The sequence below is a fragment of the Triplophysa dalaica genome, chromosome 17 (assembly GCF_015846415.1).
Source record: "Triplophysa dalaica isolate WHDGS20190420 chromosome 17, ASM1584641v1, whole genome shotgun sequence".
NCBI classification, from domain to species: domain Eukaryota; kingdom Metazoa; phylum Chordata; class Actinopteri; order Cypriniformes; family Nemacheilidae; genus Triplophysa; species Triplophysa dalaica.
The window spans coordinates 14,183,956-14,206,064 of record NC_079558.1 but is presented as its reverse complement, the minus strand read 5'-3'; the positions used below and the strand labels follow the sequence as shown (position 1 = coordinate 14,206,064).

Sequence of the window (22,109 nt, the reverse complement as noted above, 5' to 3'; positions counted from 1 at the left end):
GCTGCTTCGACAGACTTGCTTTTCTGGCGTACAGCCCAAGGTTCTTGTTTTTAATTTTTGAATGCTGTATTACAGTGACTGGGCAGAGCCCCTGGTTCTTTTCCTCCCACTTCTGTTTTTCACTTTGGCAAGCTAACAGGAAGTGATGTCGAATTATTTTGTATTAATCCCATAAGGGAGTCCCCAGTTCATTATTTTTTAGCTGCGCTGCGCTCAACTTTTTTTTGTTCTCACAGGAGCTTTAACAGGTACAGTATAAGGCTTTGGCTGTTTGTTTTATTAGCTCAAGATTTGAATGCATGATCTAAGAGATATCTTGGAAGTGAAATAGTAATTCAAGGACTAAATGAATAGCCATTTAGAAGTCAGTGTTTTTAAAAGCAAATCGCAGTAGATCAGTCTGTCCTTCCAGGAACCATCTTGCATAAGTACATTGCCGTTTGGCACAAATGTTAAACTAGAATATGATCTCAGTAAGTCTGAAGTGGCTGGCTCAAATAAACCGCTCATACCTTTGGATGAAATCCTCATTTCTTTCGCTTAAGGCTTAAGGCCGTTCCTTCTAGGATGCTCATCGTAAATGGTGGAGATTTATGATATAGTTTACTAGCTGTATGTGTCCAAAAGGATCGCAATAGTAAAGGTATGCTTGAGAGGACTATAGTATGTCACAATGTCAGAATAAAAATTCTTCGGTTGCGCTTCTTGCTTTCTATGTAAAATGAAGGTGGATAGAGTGGGACCAAAAATATTTATAAAAGTCACATAAAACTTACAGGCAGTATATTTGACTATTGCGCTGTTGTGTATTACAAGACTTCTGATGCCATAAAGTATCTGAGGTATAGGCCTGTCACATTTTCAGATTATCCCTACACAGTTAGTATAGCCAAAGGAATACACTAAAGTAATATCACTTTAGGTGGATTCTTTTGGTCACAATAACTGTGTGGTGACATTTGCCATAAAGTTGAGTTTTAACTTTTAAGCCAAATTTATCTTTAATGTTACAGACAATATAATGTCTCTGTCTTGAAATGAAAGTTGCGGTGGTGTTTCTTCCAAATTGTGTCGTAAACTTGAGTAAAACGACTTGTGGAATGAGGAAAAATGTAGGGCGGGGCTTGATTTTGTTCTTTGAGTTGATGGGCATGTTAGAAGCCTGGCCATTGGACTGTTATTATAGTCCCACCCTTAGACCAAGACGTGTCATGCATGAGTTTTACAGGTGGAGTTAATATTTTCGATGAAAGTTTATGAGGGCACATGCATGAAAAAATAATTATGATAAAAATAAATCATTTATAATAAACGCTGCAATGTTCCATAGAATTTTTTGTTATGATTTCATGGTGACAAAATGATAAACAGAAGTGTCAACCATGTACAGGATTTGCGCTAAATTATTTACAATATAAAAGTGACATGATATCAAAAAGTATGGTTATTAATATCATGATTTTTAAATACCGGTGTATTGTTAGTGAGGAATAAGCAAGAAATAATTGACGACGGGGCCAGAGTGTGAATTATTCTATAAAAAATGTTTTTATAGGATGGATTTCTTCCTTCTTGTTATTATTTTTTAGATTTCCTTGGAACTACTTCGTATGTGCGTGTTTACTGAAAAATAATACACATCTTTCATCAGCCAATCAAGATGAAGCATTGAACAGCCCATGGTACAATTTTAATAAAACATTTGAATTAAGTAGGCCTGGCAAGACCAAGTGGACCAAGCAAAATACATGGCAAATGTCAACCCTAAATGAAAAATTCTGTTATAATTTACTCACCCTCTTTACACTTCAAACCTGTATGACTTTCATTCTTCTGCAGAACAAAAAAGAAGATATTTTGAAGAATGTTGGTAACAGAAAACCGTTGTTCCCCATTTACTTTGTTTTGTGTCCTTACAATAGAAATCAATGGGGAGCAATGGTTTTGATTACTAAAATAGCTTATTTTGCAAAAGAATGAAAATCCTACAGGTGTCAAGTTACAAGAAGGTGAGTAAGCAATGTCAGGATTTGAGTCGTGGTGATTTCCTCCTAACCCTGGTAACTGGTTCCGAATCCCAAGAGCCACGGAAGTCTTCCTCCACAAACTCCCATGACTTCAACACTCTATGTGACGAAGGCCACCGCAGGCGCCAGTCACACACCACCCACCCTCCCGCCACACTGCTCCCATTCACCCTGCCCAAACACACCGCAAGGCATCCTGGGAAGGGGTAGCCAGTAGGTGAGAGAGCTACTGTTTTTATGTTTATTCAAAGAAGGCAACAGACATGGTTTTAGTTTAGTTATTTAAGGTAGTTTTCCTTAGAAGCATAGGCTAAGGTGGGCGCAGGGGAAGGAAAAGGTGAGAGTGTGTGTGTGCAGGACTGAAAGACGGCTCTGTTAGCTTTTGTGAGTCAAGCTTGTATGTTTTAATACTTGACCTCTGCGGTGCAGCTTGACATTTATCTTCATTATCACGTTAAATAACACAATCAATAAATAGAGACAAATTCTATAATGTAAATCGATTCAATTTGGCGAAGGCTTGAAAGACTAGTCAACACCATTAGTTATACTGAAGGTGTAAATGTATTCGGTTTGTGCAGATTGATATCGGCAAGGTTAATCTATGCAAACACACCTGTCTTGACCTTGTGGTCAAGACGTTTTTAAGCACACAAACACATGCACACACACCGGACCTTGTCTGGCTATTAGAGTTAAGTTGTGCCACCTGGGTGCCAAAGGCTTATGATTGGTGTCATATGCCTCCCATCAGACGCAAGTTCCATTTGCTAAGCCATGCCTCATTTGCTGCCACAACTGAGTACAAAATTGGCTCGAAAACTTTTAAAATCAACCAAGGTTTCGAGCTAAAAGCTCACAGGCTTTTTTAAGCAACACTCAGAAGCCTGAGGTTTGGATCAGAAACGCTCAGGGGCTTTTAAAGCAGCGATCAGAAGTTAAGATTTTATTGCGACAGATTGCTATAAATGTGATTTGGATTTTTTTCTTCTAGCTGTGGTATTAAAAGTTACATGGGGGTTTTTAGGGGATTATGAGATTTGTTTTCAGCAAATGTCACTGGTAAAGAGATTGGCACCACATGATCGACCTTTTGATGAAGATGAAGTGTGTAATTTCTGAACCACTAGCATGGTACGGTGAAATTGCAAAAATAATGGCGGCTTTCAAACAGGGTTTCCCAAACACTTATCTGTGGCAAACAGTAATATTGTGATCACGTCACAGACTCAGTGTGTTCCTGTAGTGTTCCATTGCATTAACAGTGCAAGAATTATGGGTTTGATTTACAGGGAACACACACATTGCTGAAAACCGTATACCATTCTTTAGGCCAAAGTGATTACTTATAGTAATAGTTCACCCAAACATAAAGATTCTGTCATTACTTTTCACCCTCTTGTCATTTCGAACCTGTATGACTTTCTTTTTGTAGAACACAAAATATGTTTCTGCCTATTACCCAAAAAAAAAAATATGCAAAATCACCCAAAATTCGATTTCAAAGTGACTTTACAAAAGAAGACATTTTGATAAACGTTGGTATCCAAACAACCCCAATTACTTCCATAGTATGGACACAAAACCACAGAGATATTTTGAGAAATGTCTTCCTTTATTTTCCAGAAAAAAGAGGTCATAAACAGGTTTGTGAATGACATGGGGGTGAAAAGATAATTTTTTAATTAATTTTTCAAGATTATTTTTTGTGAATCCCATCTGCCAGAAAGTATGTTAACTTTAACAAAAGGACACTCATCAGCTTTAATGTGTCTTCTGTCTTGTCCCATGTTTTAGACTCAGCCGGTTCCTAACCCCGTGTCCTACTACATGCATCATTCCCCATGGTGGTTCCATCGGTTTGAGACCCTCACCAATCACTTCATCGAACTCATTGTGCCATTCTTTACCTTCATGGGACGCCGTATGTGCATGGTGAACGGGGCGCTTCAGATCCTCTTCCAGGTGGGTTTTCACAATCACCCAATCAAAAGTGACGTAATACTGTTGCTCCAAAGCATTAATGCGTGAAAGCCCCCAGTATTGTGCTATAAAAATATTGTGAGGTTGATGTGCCTCTAGCTTCATTCAGAAAGGCAGAAAATATTGGCCTGACACAAATCAGTTCAGTTGTTTGTAGTCTGAACAGCAAACGACCGCATGAAATCCGGTTTTTAAACCTTATTAAAACCACATCTATATGCGGTTTAATATCAGATTTAAATCAGATTTTTGGAAATGCGTTTCAGTCGGAACAGTCAGAACTCATTTAATTTTTTTCCAGTTATTTGGGACATGACCTGACTGGAACATCATAAACAAAACTACAGCTGTGCCTCAACATGTGGAATTCACTATGTGTTGAATAGTGAGTCATTTCAGATGCAGTTTATGCATGGATATGTAAAATACAATAAATGCTGCTCTCATGAACCACACATGTTCATCACAGGAGCAAAATGTCATGATAGACACGAGAAGATGTCAAAAATTCCAGTTTTCCACACTGTCTTTATCAATGATCGCTACTGCATAATGTCTCCTGACATGATGCTGAAAAAGATGTCATTACTATGACAACCGATGTAGATACATTGGATATTGACAATGCCGTCCGAACAAACACTTGCAAAATGAGTGATAGACAGTCTTATATGGTTAATATATATAAGAAAAACTAAACCTGTCAATCACAACTATGGTGCCATCTAGTGGTGGTTTGGTGTCACTAACTTTAAGAAAAATTAATCTTATTTTATAATTTACCTTGTAAATGTCATTCCAAACCTGTATGTCTTTTTGAGTTCCGCACAAGACTGTTGGTGACCAAACAACATAGGCCCCCATTGACTTCTATTGTACAGACATAAAACCTCCGAGACATTTCTCAAAATATCTTGTTTTGAGAGCCACAGAAGAAATAAAGTTATACAGCCCCACCCTATCCCTTTCAATCTACAAGTAGTAGAGTGACATGTGGATTTAGTCTCAATTGAAAATCTATGTGTACATTATACTGTAAATGGTATATATCTTTACAGATTGCTCTGATTATAAGTGGGAATCTCAGTTTTCTGAACTGGCTGACTATAGTGCCCAGCCTGACCTGTTTTGATGATGCCGCTTTGGCTTTTCTGTTCCGCCGCTCTGGAGGAGCCAGACAGACTTTACTGAATATACAGACCGAGGCGGCCTCAGGCCAGACTCCACCACCCTCTAAAGGTAGCTCAATACTATGCATGCATTTTAACAATTTAACTAGTTTTTGTAGTTTTTTTAGAAAATATAATTGCACATACATATGATTATATACTGTATATGAATATATGTTTGACAAGTATGATCAGTGAAGATTAAGCAGCCGCAGGTGTTTGAAATGTTGTTCCTATGTCCTTTTTATGGTTGTTTAGTTATGCACAGTCAGTGATCGGGCTATTAAGCATGCTTTCCATATCTCTAGTTTTACTCTGTCATGGTCTCTCATCTGCACTTTCTGGCTAAGGTATGCTGATAAGACGCGTGGTGAACGTGTCTCTGGGGGTTCTGATTGCATATCTGAGCGTGCCGGTGGTGATGAACCTCCTGAGCTCCAGACAGGTGATGAACACCTCTTTTGATCCCCTGCGGATAGTCAACACCTACGGAGCCTTTGGCAGGTACCCCATCCATCTCTGTCTGAGCTCCACAACATCCATCTATGTCTAAATTTCATAAAGTCATGAATCTGTGCTTTATAAACCTCATCAATAACCTCAGGATGGCTTTTAAATCTGTGCCTGCAGTGTCACTAAGGAGCGGACCGAGGTGGTGTTTCAGGGCACAATGAGTGTGAACCACACTGAGGAGGGAGTGATATGGGAAGAGTATGAGTTCCTTTGCAAACCAGGAGCTCTGAACAGAAGACCTTGTTTCATCTCACCGTATCACTACAGGCTGGACTGGCTCATGTGGTTTTCTGCCTTCCAGGTTAAAAAGGGCTTATAATGCCACTGCAGTTGTTATTTTAAAGCTTAACCTTAACCTTAATGCTTTTACACAAAAATTAAATTGTGACCACACAAAAGGAGATATTTTGAAGAATGTAGGAAAGCAGTTTGGGGCACTTTTGACTACTATTTATTATTTCTACTATGGTAGTCAATGGTTAATGGTAGTGTTTGGTTACGGGCATTCTTCCAAATATCTTTCTCAATGTTTATCAGAACAAAGAAATTGTTACAGATTTGGAACAACTTGAAGATGAGTAAATGATGGCAGATTTTTATTTTTGGGTGAACAGTCCATTTAAGGAAAAAAAAAAAAACATTAGGAAATTTTTATATGCATGCTTTCAATGTATGTATGCATTTGAATGAATGAATGTAATAGTATAAATTAAAATCTGCTATGTTTAACTCGGTAGCTCTGTCAAGTTAAATTAAACGTACTTTATAAATTCAGACCGACACTCGTCCGAACACTTTAATCCTCATACAGAAGACAAAATGTACTGTAGGACAAAAAAATCTAGTCAATAGAGAATGTGATTATTTGTAATCCTGTAAAACTGGCAGACGCAGACTTATAATACTACAGTTTCACAGAAAAAAGAGCCTCTTCATAAATAGCCTATAGGAATTTATTGTTGTCCCAATAGTGCAGTTTTGCCCCTCCGGTCTCCAAGCTGTTTGTTTAAAAAACTGCAGGCAGATTTCAAATACTGTCTTTTTAGATCTGCATCTTATGTCACTGTTTCTACATCTTTATTTATTTCAGACAGCTTTCGAACAGCTGCTTTTCAACTTTTAAATAAACTGCATAACGGAAGCTTTTTACAGCAGCCCTCCGACTGTTATTTTGAGCTCTTGCAAAAATCGAAATGGTTCTCCAGTCCACTGCAAAGGGCCAATCTGTAGCATCTGCCTCCCTGCTGTTCCTGCACCTGTGCAATAATGGAAAGTTCTGAAATTAATCTCAGTTCTGCTGTTGTGCACTAGCTTTAATAGTGAAAAACGTGAATTTGTGCTTACTTTGTCTTTGTTTGAATGGCTGGCATGCTATTATATGGTGATAATCTCTCTTTTTCTCTCTCTGTTTCTTTGTGTCTCTCTCTCTTAGACATATGAACAGAATGAATGGATTATTCAAATAGCAGGCAGATTGTTGGCAAATGACTCTACAGTTCTTTCCCTAATGGGCCACAATCCATTCCAAGGCAGAGAGGAACCTAGGTAAAACTCAATACAGCTAGATGATATTAAAAAGCACTGAATATGCTTAAAACATATGCTTGGATTGCTTTTATAAAGTGATTGCATCAAAGCATACATTAGAAGTACTTTTTACTGCAAATAAATAAAAAGCATGGCTTTTTAAGTGAAAAAAGGATTTCAAAACCATTGACATATATTCATATGGGTTGAAAAATTATCCAAGTCTAAAGCTCCCTCCTGTGGCACCTTCGGTAAACTGCTGAGACCAGTTAAATGCAATGCAATGCACTGTTTGTGAATAGCTACACAAGCATCTTTCTTGTTACCTTGAATGTAAAAAAATACTTTGCAGGCTCTTCAGATGTGTGTTTTAAAAACATTACGCTTACCTGATTTCTTTGCTGTTTCAGGTGGATACGAGGGGAGCATTTTAGATATAAATTCACTCGACCCGGCAGTAGCGGTAACGCCCAGGGGAAATGGTGGGTCAGGAAGCGCATCGGGCCCTACTTCCCCCCTGTCAATCTAGAAGGCCTCAGGGGGTATTTTAAGTCCAGGAGCTGGTCATTTCCAGACAGCTATTAAGCCATCACACCAGACTGAAGGGTGGAGCATGTCTCAGATACTGGATGTCTGGATTGTATTTCTCTATGTCTTGTGTCTATACACTGATGTTGATCATACTTTGCCTGTGTAGAGTGCTGAATGAGATCTTACGTAAGGGATTTTAAAGGCAACTGTATTTTGTCAACACTATCTAAGGAATAAAAAGGTGAATGTTTGTCAAGGGCTGTTTTAAGCCTGCCAAAAAGTGGCCCAGATGTATTATTCATATGATTTGGATTTGAATAAAGAAAAGCATTACAATATGTAAAAACTATCAAGTACTTCATTCATTAGTAAAGTGTTTTTATAAAATATAAAGACCAAAGCTGTTTATAGTTTTACCATGGCTTGAATAGTGCATTTGTAAATCATGAAAACTTTATTAACACAACTTTGTCCAAATAAAAAGTAAAATGCCCAAGTAAAAACTTAAATTTTAGCTTTTTTCTCTTGAATGAAGCAGATGACAATTGGAAAGCCATTGGGACGATGGGATTTTTGGTGGTTCTGTGGTCTCTCTCCTTTCCTATGATGAACTATACAGTAGACATATAGATTATATTTCTGTGTAAAGTGTAATCTGCGGCTGTGTGGTGCTATCTTACATTTCTCTGTTGTTAGAGTTCTCTGTTGTTAGAGTTCTTGTCAGACCAACATACTGTAGCAACACTGGGCTGGCTAACCTGGGACTGTTGGTTTGTTCAAACACTGAAAAACTAGAAAGGCACAGGACTAAGATGTTGCATTTTCTCTTCATTCCGAAGGAGATAGCTTATTTATGAAACACGTTCTGTAGAGCCGTTTGTTCATTTTTGACTACTGTAGAGACAACATGGAAATTCCATGTAGGGTACCTGAGGTGTATTTAGATAGGAATAGCTCATTCAAAGGTAATAAAAAACACTTCATTATGTAGACATAGTTATGTATATTGAATTATAGGGATGCACCTATATGTAAATTTTGCCCGATAACCTATAATTCTTTAAAATTGGAAGCCGGTAATCGATATATTGGCCGATATACAGTATCTAATTATTAATATAACATTTTCTGAGGCTGAAACAAAAGGAGAAAAGGTACAACTGCTTTTATTTGAAAACATTCACTGCAGAAAACAAAGTAACCATTAATCTCTTTTTTCCCTGAAAATCATGTACAAAACCTACTTTACATTACAACATTCTCTAACTATTTAAACTTTTCTGGTATAATGTTTATTTAATAATCAAACTGTAGATGTTCTTCCATAGCAACCCAGATTTTTTTTTAATAGCCACTAGTCTAACAGGTTTCAAGACAGAAATAATATAGACAGCAGTCGGCTTTAAAAATCTGCTTTTGTTCCTACAATTTAAACATTCATAAATATCTACATTTACATCATGAGCAACTTTGCGCAACTTTGAGCTAAAGGAAAGCTGTGACTACATCAACAATGTTTTGTTAATAATAGTGAATGATCATGACAGAAAGACAGTGATGTTCTGGGTTTTAACTATGAAGGGGTTTAACTAGAGAAAATGATTCATAATTTATCGGCATAGATTTGGTTATCCGCGTATACCGATAACATTAAAACTATCCATTTATCAGCCGATACTTATATGGACAAACATTTATTGTGCATCCCTATTAAATTGCAATTTCAATAGATACTCCTAAAAAGGACATTAAGACTTACTTTCTTCTGTGCAACACAAATGCATTTTTTAGAAAAGCGGTAGTTTTGTATCCATACAATGGTAGTCAGTTAGTGCAAATGTTGTTTGGTTTTTATGCTCTGCAGAAAATGATGAGAAGAACAGCATGAAAATATTAGACCTAAATTAGGCAAAGTGTATGTAGTGCATATTTGAAAACAAAAAAAGTGTGCCCAATGACAGCCATCACCTCTGTGTTGAGAAGATAGGATTTATACACTTTTTTAGCCTTTTGCAAATAACATATTTCAAATGTACAGTATTTTGATTACTTGGTCACACACAATTTTGCAGTATCATCAGAAACATCTTACCAAGATGAAAATCTATGAAACAAAAATCTTGATTATTTTTAAAGGGCTTGCATGAACTGTGAATTAATTTCACAGTGCTTCATATAGCCCAGATATGGATAAGCTGTGGAGAAACAACTCGTCTTACAATCATTTGAGGTTTCCATCTCTTATGCTTCAATTTTTTTGCAGCAGATCTTTGTTAAATGTAGAATAATAAAAGCTGGTTTTAAACTGTAGAATGTAATGACCCAAAGTTGGCAAGCTGTGTCCGCAAGCATGAGGCGGACCAATCAGTGTGGCACTGGCCTGCTCCAAACTAAGCTTTCACAGACTTTGAGCATCTGTTTCTGGTAATTATCACTTCTGATGTCAGCTGAGCTGTTACAGCCATTGGATGGATACTTTATTTACTCCTACAAAGAAAGGAACGGGTCAAGACAAGTAATTATATTTGGTTATGACAGTGCGAGGAGAGGTTATGTTAAGTTTGATACGCATGTTAGACCGAGCCCGAGAAAGGAAGACATCAATTAGAATGTAACTATAGCAACTGTTCCAAGTGACAGGTGTAGGCTAAAAATGACCTTTGTGGGATAGTCACTTACTGCAATGCATGACAGACCAGATGGTGAGTGAGAAAACTCAAGTTTACACATAATGAGTGCATTCTTGCTGTTATAGGCAATCTCTTTTTTTAAATGTTTTTCGAGCAATAATTTCATAGGCATTCTTGTTGAGATTGAGACGAATAGGGGCTTTCTTTATACCTGTTCTCATCTACGTGTGTCACCTGTAGCTATTCTGTACATGTTCGAATGCTTACGTAAGAGTCTGTGCTAAAAATGTAAAATTGGTTTCACATTGTCCACACTTGGAACATGACTCATATTTACCTTAGTCTGGCACATTTTCACAATGTGCATGAATACTGCTCCATTTAACAGTTTATTGTTGCCAAGATCTGCCCACATAGACCGGAAAAATTTCAGACCAATTTGGAATTATTTATTCACAAATGATTAGTTACAGTATTTATTATGTTTTACTGTGACATCCAACCTGTGTCCTATGCTGTATGTGCTGTATTTGATGTGAACCAGGTGCAAGCATCATTTTTATAGAAGGTCTACTGATGCTGCTGCAGTTCTTTCCCATCGCAACCATGTTTCTGCCAAAGTTACACTACAAATAGTAACCTAGTTACTACAAGCAATACGCTACATACAGCCACTGTTACTACAGTAAATGGTAACTTGGTAAATTACACTTCTGAACAAGAGATTCCATAATAATTTACAATAGTTTTACATATTAACAAAAAGCGGTTAACATGGTTATATTTTAAAATAAAAGTGAGGACCAGTTACAAAATCCTAAAATGTGTTTGTAGACGTATGAAGTTATTGCTCAATACACAATACTGTTTATTTCTCATAAATTATCTATAGTTACTCAAAATAAACAGATTGGGCTGAAGTGTAAACTGGTTTACACAATAGCAATATATGACACTGTCAGGTCAATATAAAGTCTTGATACGCTTTCAAAATAAGACACTGCGCCTTTAAGAGGGCTTGTATTTCAACAAGTGAAGAGTGCGCGCTCGCGCGCTGCTAGGACGCTGAGAAGAGATGCGCTCTGTGTGCGCGTGGACAATTCCACTGATTGTTGACAAGGAGCCCGGCGCGCGCTCGCTACTACAGTACGCTACTCAGAGGAGTGAAGATAACGCTGAATTTTTCATTTTTAATACTAAAAAAGAAACGCTGCAGGTGTATTTAAGTGCCAAGATTTACAGACGGTTTCTTTTTCTATCTCAAAAAAACAACAACCTCCAAAATTGTGGGACCACTTAATGCCCGGACAGCAGCAGTGAAACAGGTGCAGTGCTCGAGAGCGCTTTTTTTCAACGGAACCGAAAGTCATGATTGATAAAAAGTTAACTGACGTTTAATAATACACATCAACCGGCAAAAGTGAGTTGGATTTGAGCTCATTACGCTCTTAATAAATAACGCGTCGCGCCCTCAAACAGGTTATACATAACAATGTCGAGGAAGAAAGCGGGCAAGGGAAAGGGGACTTCAAATACACCAAACTCCTCTCCTAGCAGCGATAAAGATAAGGCTAAGAAAGTCCTGACCCAGTCCAACGGAGTGGTGTATCCCAGCCGACCCTCTCTAAGCAACAGCGGAGAATTCTACGACATCGCCTTCAAGGTACGAACTGGACGCACTAACATTACAAATAGTCTACGTAGGCTATACGAATTTAAACTGACAGTATGGATATTGAATATTAAGTTGCATTATTATGGTTTTATGGTTGACATTTTATGAGTATAGCTTCACCATGCGTATAAGTTAATTAAAAGTGATGAAATGTTATCCTGCCGTCCAATTTGGACGAGTATTACGCGCTCCGTTTGAGTTCAGTTCAGCACAGCGTCTGATTAAACAGCTGTGTCAATAAAGATAAGCGAGAGCACAGCAGCTGCTTTATCCAGCTCTACACAAGAACGCTCAGTTGCTAGCATTCACACGAAGACACTATGTTTTCCCCTATCACCTGATGCCTATGTAAAATGCATATAGGCTGAAATGAAACTGTCAGAAGACAATACTTTTGTTATGGAGTGAAATACATTAATATTACTGTTCATCTGCAACGTTAGTTTATGAGAGCATTGCGATAGCGTGCCATACAGTAGGTTTGATGCCAACATGCACATATGCGGATAAAATATAAAGCTTGAATGCACTGTAAGTCACTTAAGCATGTGCCAAGGCTGACATGGACAAAAGAACAAAAATACTGATCTTTAACAAATCCATCAAGGGTTGCAGTTCCGTGACTTGTAACCTGAGTTTGGTCTGGCTGTCTTGTTTATCAAACAGTCTCTTTGCAAGCAGCTCATTCCTGCCCACTGCCCATTACGGCATTTGCACAATGACATTCATGTCTTTCATTTTTATAGCATGCTAAAGGGTTTCAGAGCATTAGAGGCATAATTTAATGGACATGCTGATGGAAATAGGAGAGGTTGTTTGTCTCTAAATAGGAAGATGATGTGATAGATTGTGCGCTTTTCTCCATCTATGATCTCTTTTTTCCAGGTAATGCTGGTTGGGGATTCTGGGGTGGGGAAAACCTGCTTGCTGGTTCGTTTTAAAGACGGAGCATTTCTGGCTGGAAGCTTCATCTCAACAGTTGGGATAGACTTCAGGGTGAGTAAATACAAAGATGACATTCGTTATTGCAAATATCAATGTTTTTCAATAGTATACAAAAATGTATTTGGTTATTATTTCTGTAATCTCAGCAGTTGAATCATGTCAGTCTGTCCAATAAGATTTAAGGATTCAAGTAAAAATCAATTGGTTCAGAAAATGTACTGCCTTTATGTTCTTTGGCTTTAAAGATACTAAAGGGTTTTGTCACAAAGGTTGCATCTGGGAGTAAAGTACCCGATTTCAGTAGCTCTTCTTTTACAAGGAAAAAAACATAATTGTCTTAAGATGCTCCTCAGGCTTTTATTTTCAGAACAGAACAAAAGCAGATCACAAACAGATGAAACGTGTACAAGATGAATCAATTGCTGTGAGCAGAGATTGGTCATCCAAAAATAGCTGCATATCATTTCAGCTCTTTCATTAATTTGGTACAGCTAAAGGCAATAAAAGCTCGATCGTGGTCTTAAATATCCTAGTTTTTCATTTATATGAAATAATAATATGGAGGATGGGACAAAATGTCTCAGAGTTTCGACCCTGGACTCTCTGCATTGAAAGTTAAAAAATGAACGGTCATGGCTTGGAGACCTTGATGCCAATGTGGGATTTGACTTTTGATCTGAGACTGAACTCCCTTTCCACTGATAACAGTTTGTTACTTTTGCTGTGAATTAATGTGGGAATCATTTTCGCTAGGTGGGGATACTAGTAATGGTTGTGTCGTGGTTGATGTGCTATACAAAACCCATGTACAGGCAAGAAACTGTTGTTTTGATGAAGTGCATGGAAAGAGGATTTTGAGTTAAGTTCTTCTTTTATGGATTTTGAAAATGAAACCTCTTTTGTCAAGTTCATAAGCTGCTGTGTTTTTGGATGCTCATAACACTCTGCATTCTCACTCTTGTTGAGCTCAGCATATAAAAAATATCTTAAAGTGACACAATTGTTCATTACAGAAACTCACATTTAGATGAGGATTTGCTCTGTAAATATGCTGTAATTGAGCTGTTATATAAACAGTTCTAAGCACACACTGACTGAGTGCAAGATGCAGGGGTTAAGACCTGATCTAAATTTAAAGACCTGAATTCTATTCAAATTTTTCAAACTTGTGCAGGTTTTGGTGAATTTACATCTGTCAAGAAGAGCATTAAGTAATGAGTCTGTTTATCATTACCATCTCTGACCTTTATGACTTGAAATGCGTTGACAGCACACATGCAATGGAGAACAGAAATATGTTTTTTGAATGATAAGTTATACTAGAAGGAGATCTATTCATATTCAAGCTCATTTGTCTGGTGTTATCTTGAGGTCCTTGGGTCTTAATAGTAAATAAATTTTTAGTGAAGGTTATTCATTGTCTGCTAGATGATTGACCAGAAAGTCAGTTAATTTTTGCTAAAGCAATATTCCTGATAAATTACTTAAGCTCTATCGATAAACTCTAAGGTACAGCATGCGGCAGGATAAAAATAATATTGAGCTTCAAAACTGCATATACATCAGCAGAAAAACACTTAGCACCCACTTTATTTAAGTAAAGCAGTCAATATTCTATCAAATTTCAAAAGAAAATATTGTTTTTATTGGCATTTCTTTGCAGAAATATGTGTTCAAACTGGTCAAAATAAAAAAGATACAATGTTTGCCAAAGAAAAGTTCATATTCATGTTTAAACAACACAGTACAACATTTTCAAACGTATGTTGGATCAGTTCAAAATTGAATATATGATGGAATAAGCTTGATATTTGTATATCTTTCTTTTACAGGTGTGTTCAAATAACATAATGTATTAAATAAATAAATAACACAAAATAATTTGTTAAAATGAACACATCCTTCTTAAGAGTGTGTGTTTTTCTGTACGTACAGAATGTACTTGTCTTGTCTGTTGCTCTTAAAATATGCTGTATGTTCAAAGGTTACATCTCACAATGTGGAAGGGTTTTTGGAGCATTACAAATGAATCGTCCAACATTTTCACAAACATCCAATGTGATTGACTGATAGCCCTGCACTTTTATTTCATTCAGACTGTAGCCAGCGAATGTAATCTCAAGCTGAATGTATTTATAAATATTTTAACATATAACAGATCTATAAGGTGGTTACATTCAAATGGTACATCTGCTGAAATGCCAGAGCGCTGACACATTGAGGGCCGATTTGAATCTGAATGTTATCAAAAAAGATGAGTTCACATCATTTTTGAATCCTGAGTCACAGCTCGTCTCTTATGGCTCGCTTTACTCATCAGGACGGTAGCTGTTTGGGCATCTCACTTGCTTTCTGATTGCTAACAGAGCTGGCAGAAAAATCTAGAGTCTATTTATTTATCTGGCTGGCTGTTAAAGGATTGGTAATTTACATGACTAAATCGCTCATTCGCACTCCAATCATATTCCACTTTGCACCAATCGCTCATGAGACTCCATATTATGAAGTGGACAAATCATGGTTGCAAATCACTCTATTGCACTCACACATGCATTCATTCAATGAACCAAAAGCCAATGTGCATCAGTGATTTTTCTGTCTGTATTTGTGCAAAAGCTTTCTCAGATGGAAAACCAACGGGCCATTTAGAGACTCTCTGATGTACATTTTGCACATTATAATGGCAGATTCTAATCTGCTTTAGTTTTAGCATTTCAGTGAGTCAGGGTTGAAACAGCAAACTCGTTTTAATGTTTAGAATGTATTTAATTATTATTCATTATCTTTAACTGTAGTTTACTTCATGCATTAAACATCTTCAGTAATAATAATGTATATTGAATATTGGCTGTATATACATTGTTAGCAAGGCTCCATCATTTATGATCCTGGTCTCCCTGATGCTCTTGTGTTCGAGTGGAAGTAAAACCCTGGAGCCATGTTCCAATATCTAGTGGAAAGCACATTTTGCAACAGCATAAGATGTCTGCTATACCAGTACCTGAACTACAGGTCGAAAAAAATTGTGGGTTGAAAAAACATATAGTACATTTTCAATGAAATCATTATTTTGCTTTAAAATGTTAGCCTTTAAACCATCATTTACTTAAGTATGCATTTACACCGAGATTAAAACTATATTAGCATGCACAGCAATGGACAAAATTAAGCTTGTTTCACATATTAAATGGAATTTGAATGGATGTTTTATCATTTATCAGCTGGAAAAAAGGCACTCTTAAAAGGATCTCAACTATATTGTTCCTCTGCTTCTTTATTGTTATATGTGGTGTGAACTATCTATTCTCTTATATTTAGAATGTTTTTTTTAGATGTAAATGTCACACAGTAAACTAGGGTTAGCCTTGTATCGTATTGATTTGATTTGTCCATCTAAAATAAGTTTTTGGCAAAAGGAAAAAGTATGAGGAAGTTCTTTATTCCATGTTACATGCATACAGTACAGTTAATTTAGCTTATCTTATTTTAGCTCATATTAAACCTTAATCATTCCTTGAATTGGTCATGTGGGTGTAGTTATGAGCAGATATTCAATATACGAGGTGCATCTGAATTCTTAAACAGCCCTTCAATAAAACATACCCTAACTCACATTCACCAGCTTTTGTCTTCTGAAGCTTTCCTTTACTTTCACCGCTGGGACTGAGAATGGATGTTCTCGTCATGGCTGTATGAATGCATCTCTGGACTCATCTAAGAGCAGGTTTCACAAGCTATTGATCCACTTCCGCCGGCCTAGAGCTATCGGAGTGTTCTGCTGCAGGACACACAATTACACACAGAGAAATGCACAATAACTTATTCACTGCTTTCTTATAGAAGGTCATGAGCACAGAAACATGCACTCAACAATTGTACACACGAGAGAGTATATGTAATACAATCACACACCATCTTTTTATATACTGTAGAGCTAAAACCTTTTGACCTTGTCATTTCAACATTTATCTATATTAATTTTTATAGCAGGATTTTCCTATATATTTTAAAGAGTTGGATGCAGGTAATACAACACTGTTGTTTTCCAACTATGATGCTCTGTTGTATTGGCATAGGTGGGGTTTGAGTTTACGGCATCGGAAAGAAGCTGTATCTTTGTGTGTATTTGTGTACATGTTTAATAAATGTTGTATAAATGTAAGTAGCAAGGGAACAGGAAAACAACGAATCATAACCAAAGGCTGATTGCTGAATCTCATGCACAGCTGACAAAATACAAAGACACAAACAGATTGTCATGACAACGGCGAAGTTTATTGTGGCTCAGATGGTGTTTATAGAGTACTGTAGATGCAGAGTAGGACAAATCTGAAAGCATGAACGGATGAAAGTGAAAGTCAAAAAGTGATGTGAAGCCAAGTATGGTATTCCATACTCAGAAATGGTGCTCTGCATTTAACCCATCCAAGTGCACACACACGGCAGTGAGTAACAAACAGACCGTGAAAACACACTCAGAGCAGTGAATATACCTGAATGATGTTCAGTATCATCTGCTTTGTGACCTTGACCTCGAATCATGACAGAGAAAAACCAAGAGGTCTGGAGTACCAACGACAAAACATTAAGCTGTAATATGAATGTAGAATTCAATTTAACATGATTTAGTTAAAAGTTTAATAGTTCAATATTGAAATCTTGAATAATATTGATTTTCGATTGATATTGGCATATCTGAGCTCAGTTTGTAACCTTGTTTGGATCTCTCCTGAAGACATGGAACATTTGTTGGATTTTTCTTTTTTTTTCTAAATATCTGAGACGCAGGAGACTTAAGCAAAAGTTTGCATTTACTCTCCATTTCATCTCATTGAGAAATAATTAGGAGAAACAATTAACTTATTAATAAGATCTCATCTGTAATTTTTCTTTCTTAGGGGGCCATTCAAGTTTGTAACACACAGCACGTCCCCATAACCACATGCATTAATCATAAACAATATATTTTTGAAAAGCTATGTTTCCCTAATTTTTTTGCTGTGGAGAAAGGTAAGCGGTTGGGTGGGCCACAAAAAATGCTCAGTTAAGCTCATTTAAAATCACAGCTTGAAAATAAAGGTGTAGAAACGCATCTATGCTCCAGTCTTTGTGTAAAACGATTTTTTGTTTATGTAAGATGAGAAAAATTCGGAGCTCTTTTGTTCTCAGACATGTCACTCAAACAAGTAATGAGCGGATGCTTTGTCAATTGGGCAATTGCGTTCCAATTTTCCCGTTGTAGATCTGTTTGACAAAATCTCCAGCAGTAATAACAAAATACAAAATAAAAGCATAAATCATCCCTTTTGTCAGGCTTTATCTAATGGTTCCCAAACTTTTCAGCCCACAACCCCCAAAATAACTGTACCGGAGACTCGAGACCCCCACTATCCGAGGAGGTGGTTAAAGTATACAAACGTTGTGCGCAACTGCACACATGCACTTATCAGGTCTATCCAAACACACGCATAATGACAAGACAAAAGAACACATTCGAACATAATATTATTTTATAGTAATTTTCTATATATTGTCTACCATAGTAGTATCTGTGTGCACTTACTGTATGGGCATGGTTAACATGGTGCTGTAAATTGACTTGCTGCATCTAACCTAATGCCCACCTCAGGAGTCATGATCGAGGGGAAGTAAATTCGAAAGGCTGATGGCTTTTTATTCGCATGGTTTTATTTTTGACCTAACTATATTTTCCTATTTTATAACACTTAATAATAAAATACGCTGTTTCTTAAAATACAAAAAATATTTCAGAAAATCGTCTTGTTACCCCGCACTAGTGACCCCCACTTTGGGATCCCCTGCTTTAAAACAGTTTTTAGTTTTTTCTAAGAACTCATTCCGTCTTTACAATATTACTCTTCTTAGTAACAGAATGGCTGCATTAAGCCTGTTCTGATATCTTGCTGTATTAAAACCAGATACTGCATGTCCCTTCAGTATTTGCAGCTTTGCCCTTGAGTGTAGCAAACATTCAGTAAATATTTTCAGCCCTGCATTGACAAAGCTGTTTACTTTACGGTGGTGCGGAAAATGCTGTTGGCTTTATAATATATTCCCGCCTGGAGGAAGCATTTAAACATTCAACCTTTTTTAAAGTGATGTTTAGATGGTAAATCATTCAATTATGATTCCTGGGGTGCCTAGAAGCAGTTGCACTGACAAACAACATTAGCGACTGGACATACTAACCTGGAGTAACAATTTGACAGCATCTGTTTTTTCACAGCATATACACTGCCCTACATTGCTAATAGTAGGCATAATTGTATCCATTTTTGAAGATGTTTCTCTGGAAATAAGGCTGTTGATTTCATTCATCTTTTATATTTAGAACTGGTGATAAAATTACTGTTGTATGAGCACATTTATCATGGCCAGTTCATTCCCTCTTTTGGAGGTGTTTTGCATGTAGTTGGCATCGTTTTATATGGCAGTGCCACCTGGCCTCTCTGTTAAGCAGTAAGGATCAGCGTGGGTAGGCTTTAACACTCTGACTGCAGACACGACACATCAAACACAGGGCTCGCCTTCCAGCTGCACTGGAAAGTAACGCTACCGGCAGTGATGCAGTATGTGTGGAAATGAGTTTAGACAGCAATAGATCACAGCAGCGACCGCCCACTTTTACAGCGGCCTTGATTCTGGAAGTTCTTTTCCATTCATTCCCTCCGAGATTGCAAAAAACTTCAAGAAAGGGTTTCAAACCGCGAGGCAAAGCAGCCAACTTTAAGATGAATCGCAGCATACAAACATCCATTTCAAGCTAAAAACACTACTTAAAGGGGTGGTATTATAGCTATTTTGGGTGTACAACAATAGGTTTTTACCCTTGATTGTTTTAAAATATGCAATTATTTACATTTTACATAATTGCAGCATCTATATTCATAATTTATACGGAACACTTCTGAATCCCCTCCTTACAAATGCTTTGATTGGTTAAAGTGACCTACCGTAGTGTGTTGTGAGTGGTCATCTGCTTAAAAATTGGGTTTTTAAACTATTAATTTAATTTAAAGTACAGATGCATTTATCATTATCACATTAAAACTATAAGCTGGCCTGTTCCTTAGTATTTATACATAATAACAGACAATGAATGAGATGTTTGCATAACCCAAATATTGTTGACAAGCACAGTATGGGAGCATTCTAGCGAGAGTTTAAGTGTGGATACAGTTACAGTATGAGTGTTTCATTTTGTCTAAATCGCAATATGCATTACGGGCATAATTTTGTACCATAGTTATTAAGGTTTCCTCTTACAAGAATGTTTCCATCATCGAAATAAAACAGAGACTGCTTTCCAGCAGAAACCAGAGAATGTTTAGGCATTGCGTGTGATAGCAGCCCTGTTGATCATTATTGGAGCTAATGAGGGCTAGTCAGCAGATCCCTCTCGGGGACTAGACCAGATGGCGTGTCAGCGTGTGTGTGAGTGTAAACCTATCCGTTTCAGCACCTGTGAAGACAAGTTATAGTTTTACAATTTTAAAAGTGTTCAGAATGTGCAAACTGCTTTGAGAAAATCAACTTTAGTTAATTTATATCAAACCATATTTATGTAATAGATTTAAATTATTATAACTGGGGAAAAAAACTGGGACTTCCTTTACCGTACTATGAGTGTAGAGACCTATTCACTGTTTTAGCCAAAAGCCAGAACATTGCAATGCTCACATAATAATGTAGCTTTAGTTAAAGGGTTTAAAAATCTCTATCAAAGACATTTATGTCCAAATGGTTTTATATTTCTCATGGGAGAGGAACAGCTTATGCTCCATAATTATTTTCTGATGTTGTGTAAAATTGCTAAGTTTGAACACAAATCTTACAAATATAACCAACCTTAATGGAAACGCCTTGTCCGATAAGGCCTTATGACTGTTTTTTGTGCTAGAAATCTTGAACATTTCATTAACATTAGAGTGTGCTTCAGGGTAAAATAAAAAAAGTTTAGGATATGGCTCATTTAAGAAGATTAGATCTAGAAGGCGCATTGCAAGTCAAAGTATTTAATTCTCTAGCGGTCTTTGTTCAATGAGATCATTATGCAAGCTTTATCATCTCACAGGAATTAATGGATTTCTTGAGCACAGAGACTGATGGATGTTTAATGTGAACTAAAGAAACTTGCACCAGAGCTGTTCTTCAGCCGAGTGCATATGCCTACAGGCTGACGGTGTGTGGGTCTGTATGGTGTTGAAGGTCTGTGTATCTGTTTAAAGAGTATGTAGCATGAGATCATGAAAATGACATTTCATGCAGTCTGTTCTGTTGCCGTCTTTGAAAGTAAGCTGTCTGCCAAGTTGTAAGTCCGAAGGTGAATAAATAACAAAGTTATTTGCTTGTGAAAATGGGATTCGACTCTGAATCACACAAACGAGACATGGAATAGTTCACCTGCGCATCTACGTCACTATACATAGTCCCCGCCTACGTTTTGCTGAGACTGCCGTGAAAACTTATCTCTCCTCCCCCAAACACTGTCACTCGTTTGTGATGCGTGTGTATCATGTCTAGAGCCTGTGTTATACGGTGTGACACTCAGTCGGTCTTATTTCAACTACCAAAGGAAGAACGTCTGAGGGAAAAATGGTTACAATTCATTTTTCCAACGATACCAAAGGAGTATAACACCAGGGTTGTACTGTGCGTGCGTCATTTCACAGAACTTTATTTTAATAATCTTGGCACGTTCACTGCAGGGTATGTGAAATGACGATCCTTGAAAGAGGGGGCAATACCAACTCTATTTGGACCTGTTAGCTCCACCGAATCCCAACCTGTAAGTGTGACTTTTGATTTTTGTCTTAACTTCAAGAAATATTTTCGTACCTTATGTCTGTGTTTAGCTAATGCATATAACGCTAACATTAGCATGTACCATTATTTCTGGGGTGTTACAGTTTGTTTATCTTGTTTAACTTTGCATTTTGACACATTTGCCGCACGTGCACCTATATAGATATATTTGGGTTTCATATATATTTTTTTTCATAACGTCGACTTTCTGAAATGCTCTATGTACCATGACAACGCACAGTTAAGACGAAATAATAGTATTAATAACGTATTAACAGTGTTT

At 37.1% G+C, this 22,109-nt stretch overlaps 2 protein-coding genes across 5 annotated transcripts in view; both read left to right on the top strand.

Annotated features, from left to right (window-relative positions):
* Positions 1-8,088, top strand: part of lmf1 (lipase maturation factor 1) — a 32,741-nt gene extending 24,653 nt beyond the window's left edge. The window contains exons 6-11 of the mRNA XM_056771114.1: positions 3,825-3,992; positions 5,069-5,249; positions 5,530-5,683; positions 5,810-5,993; positions 7,125-7,237; positions 7,630-8,088. Coding sequence (XP_056627092.1) covers positions 3,825-3,992; positions 5,069-5,249; positions 5,530-5,683; positions 5,810-5,993; positions 7,125-7,237; positions 7,630-7,804 — 975 coding nt within the window. The 3' untranslated portion in view covers positions 7,805-8,088. The remainder of the gene's footprint in view (positions 1-3,824; positions 3,993-5,068; positions 5,250-5,529; positions 5,684-5,809; positions 5,994-7,124; positions 7,238-7,629) is intronic.
* Positions 8,089-11,454: 3,366 nt separating this feature from the next.
* LOC130438860 (ras-related protein Rab-26) overlaps positions 11,455-22,109 on the top strand; it is a 100,543-nt gene continuing 89,888 nt past the window's right edge. For 2 of the 4 annotated variants that reach the window (XR_008909387.1, XM_056771090.1), the window contains exons 1-2: positions 12,015-12,043; positions 12,941-13,051. Coding sequence is in view for 2 of the 4 variants with exons in the window: in XM_056771092.1 (XP_056627070.1) it covers positions 11,873-12,043; positions 12,941-13,051 (282 nt within the window). In the remaining 2 variants the exon portion in view is untranslated. Of the gene's footprint in view, positions 12,044-12,940; positions 13,052-22,109 lie in introns of all 4 variants that reach the window. The other 2 variants (XM_056771092.1, XM_056771091.1) reach the window with 2 other exon arrangements.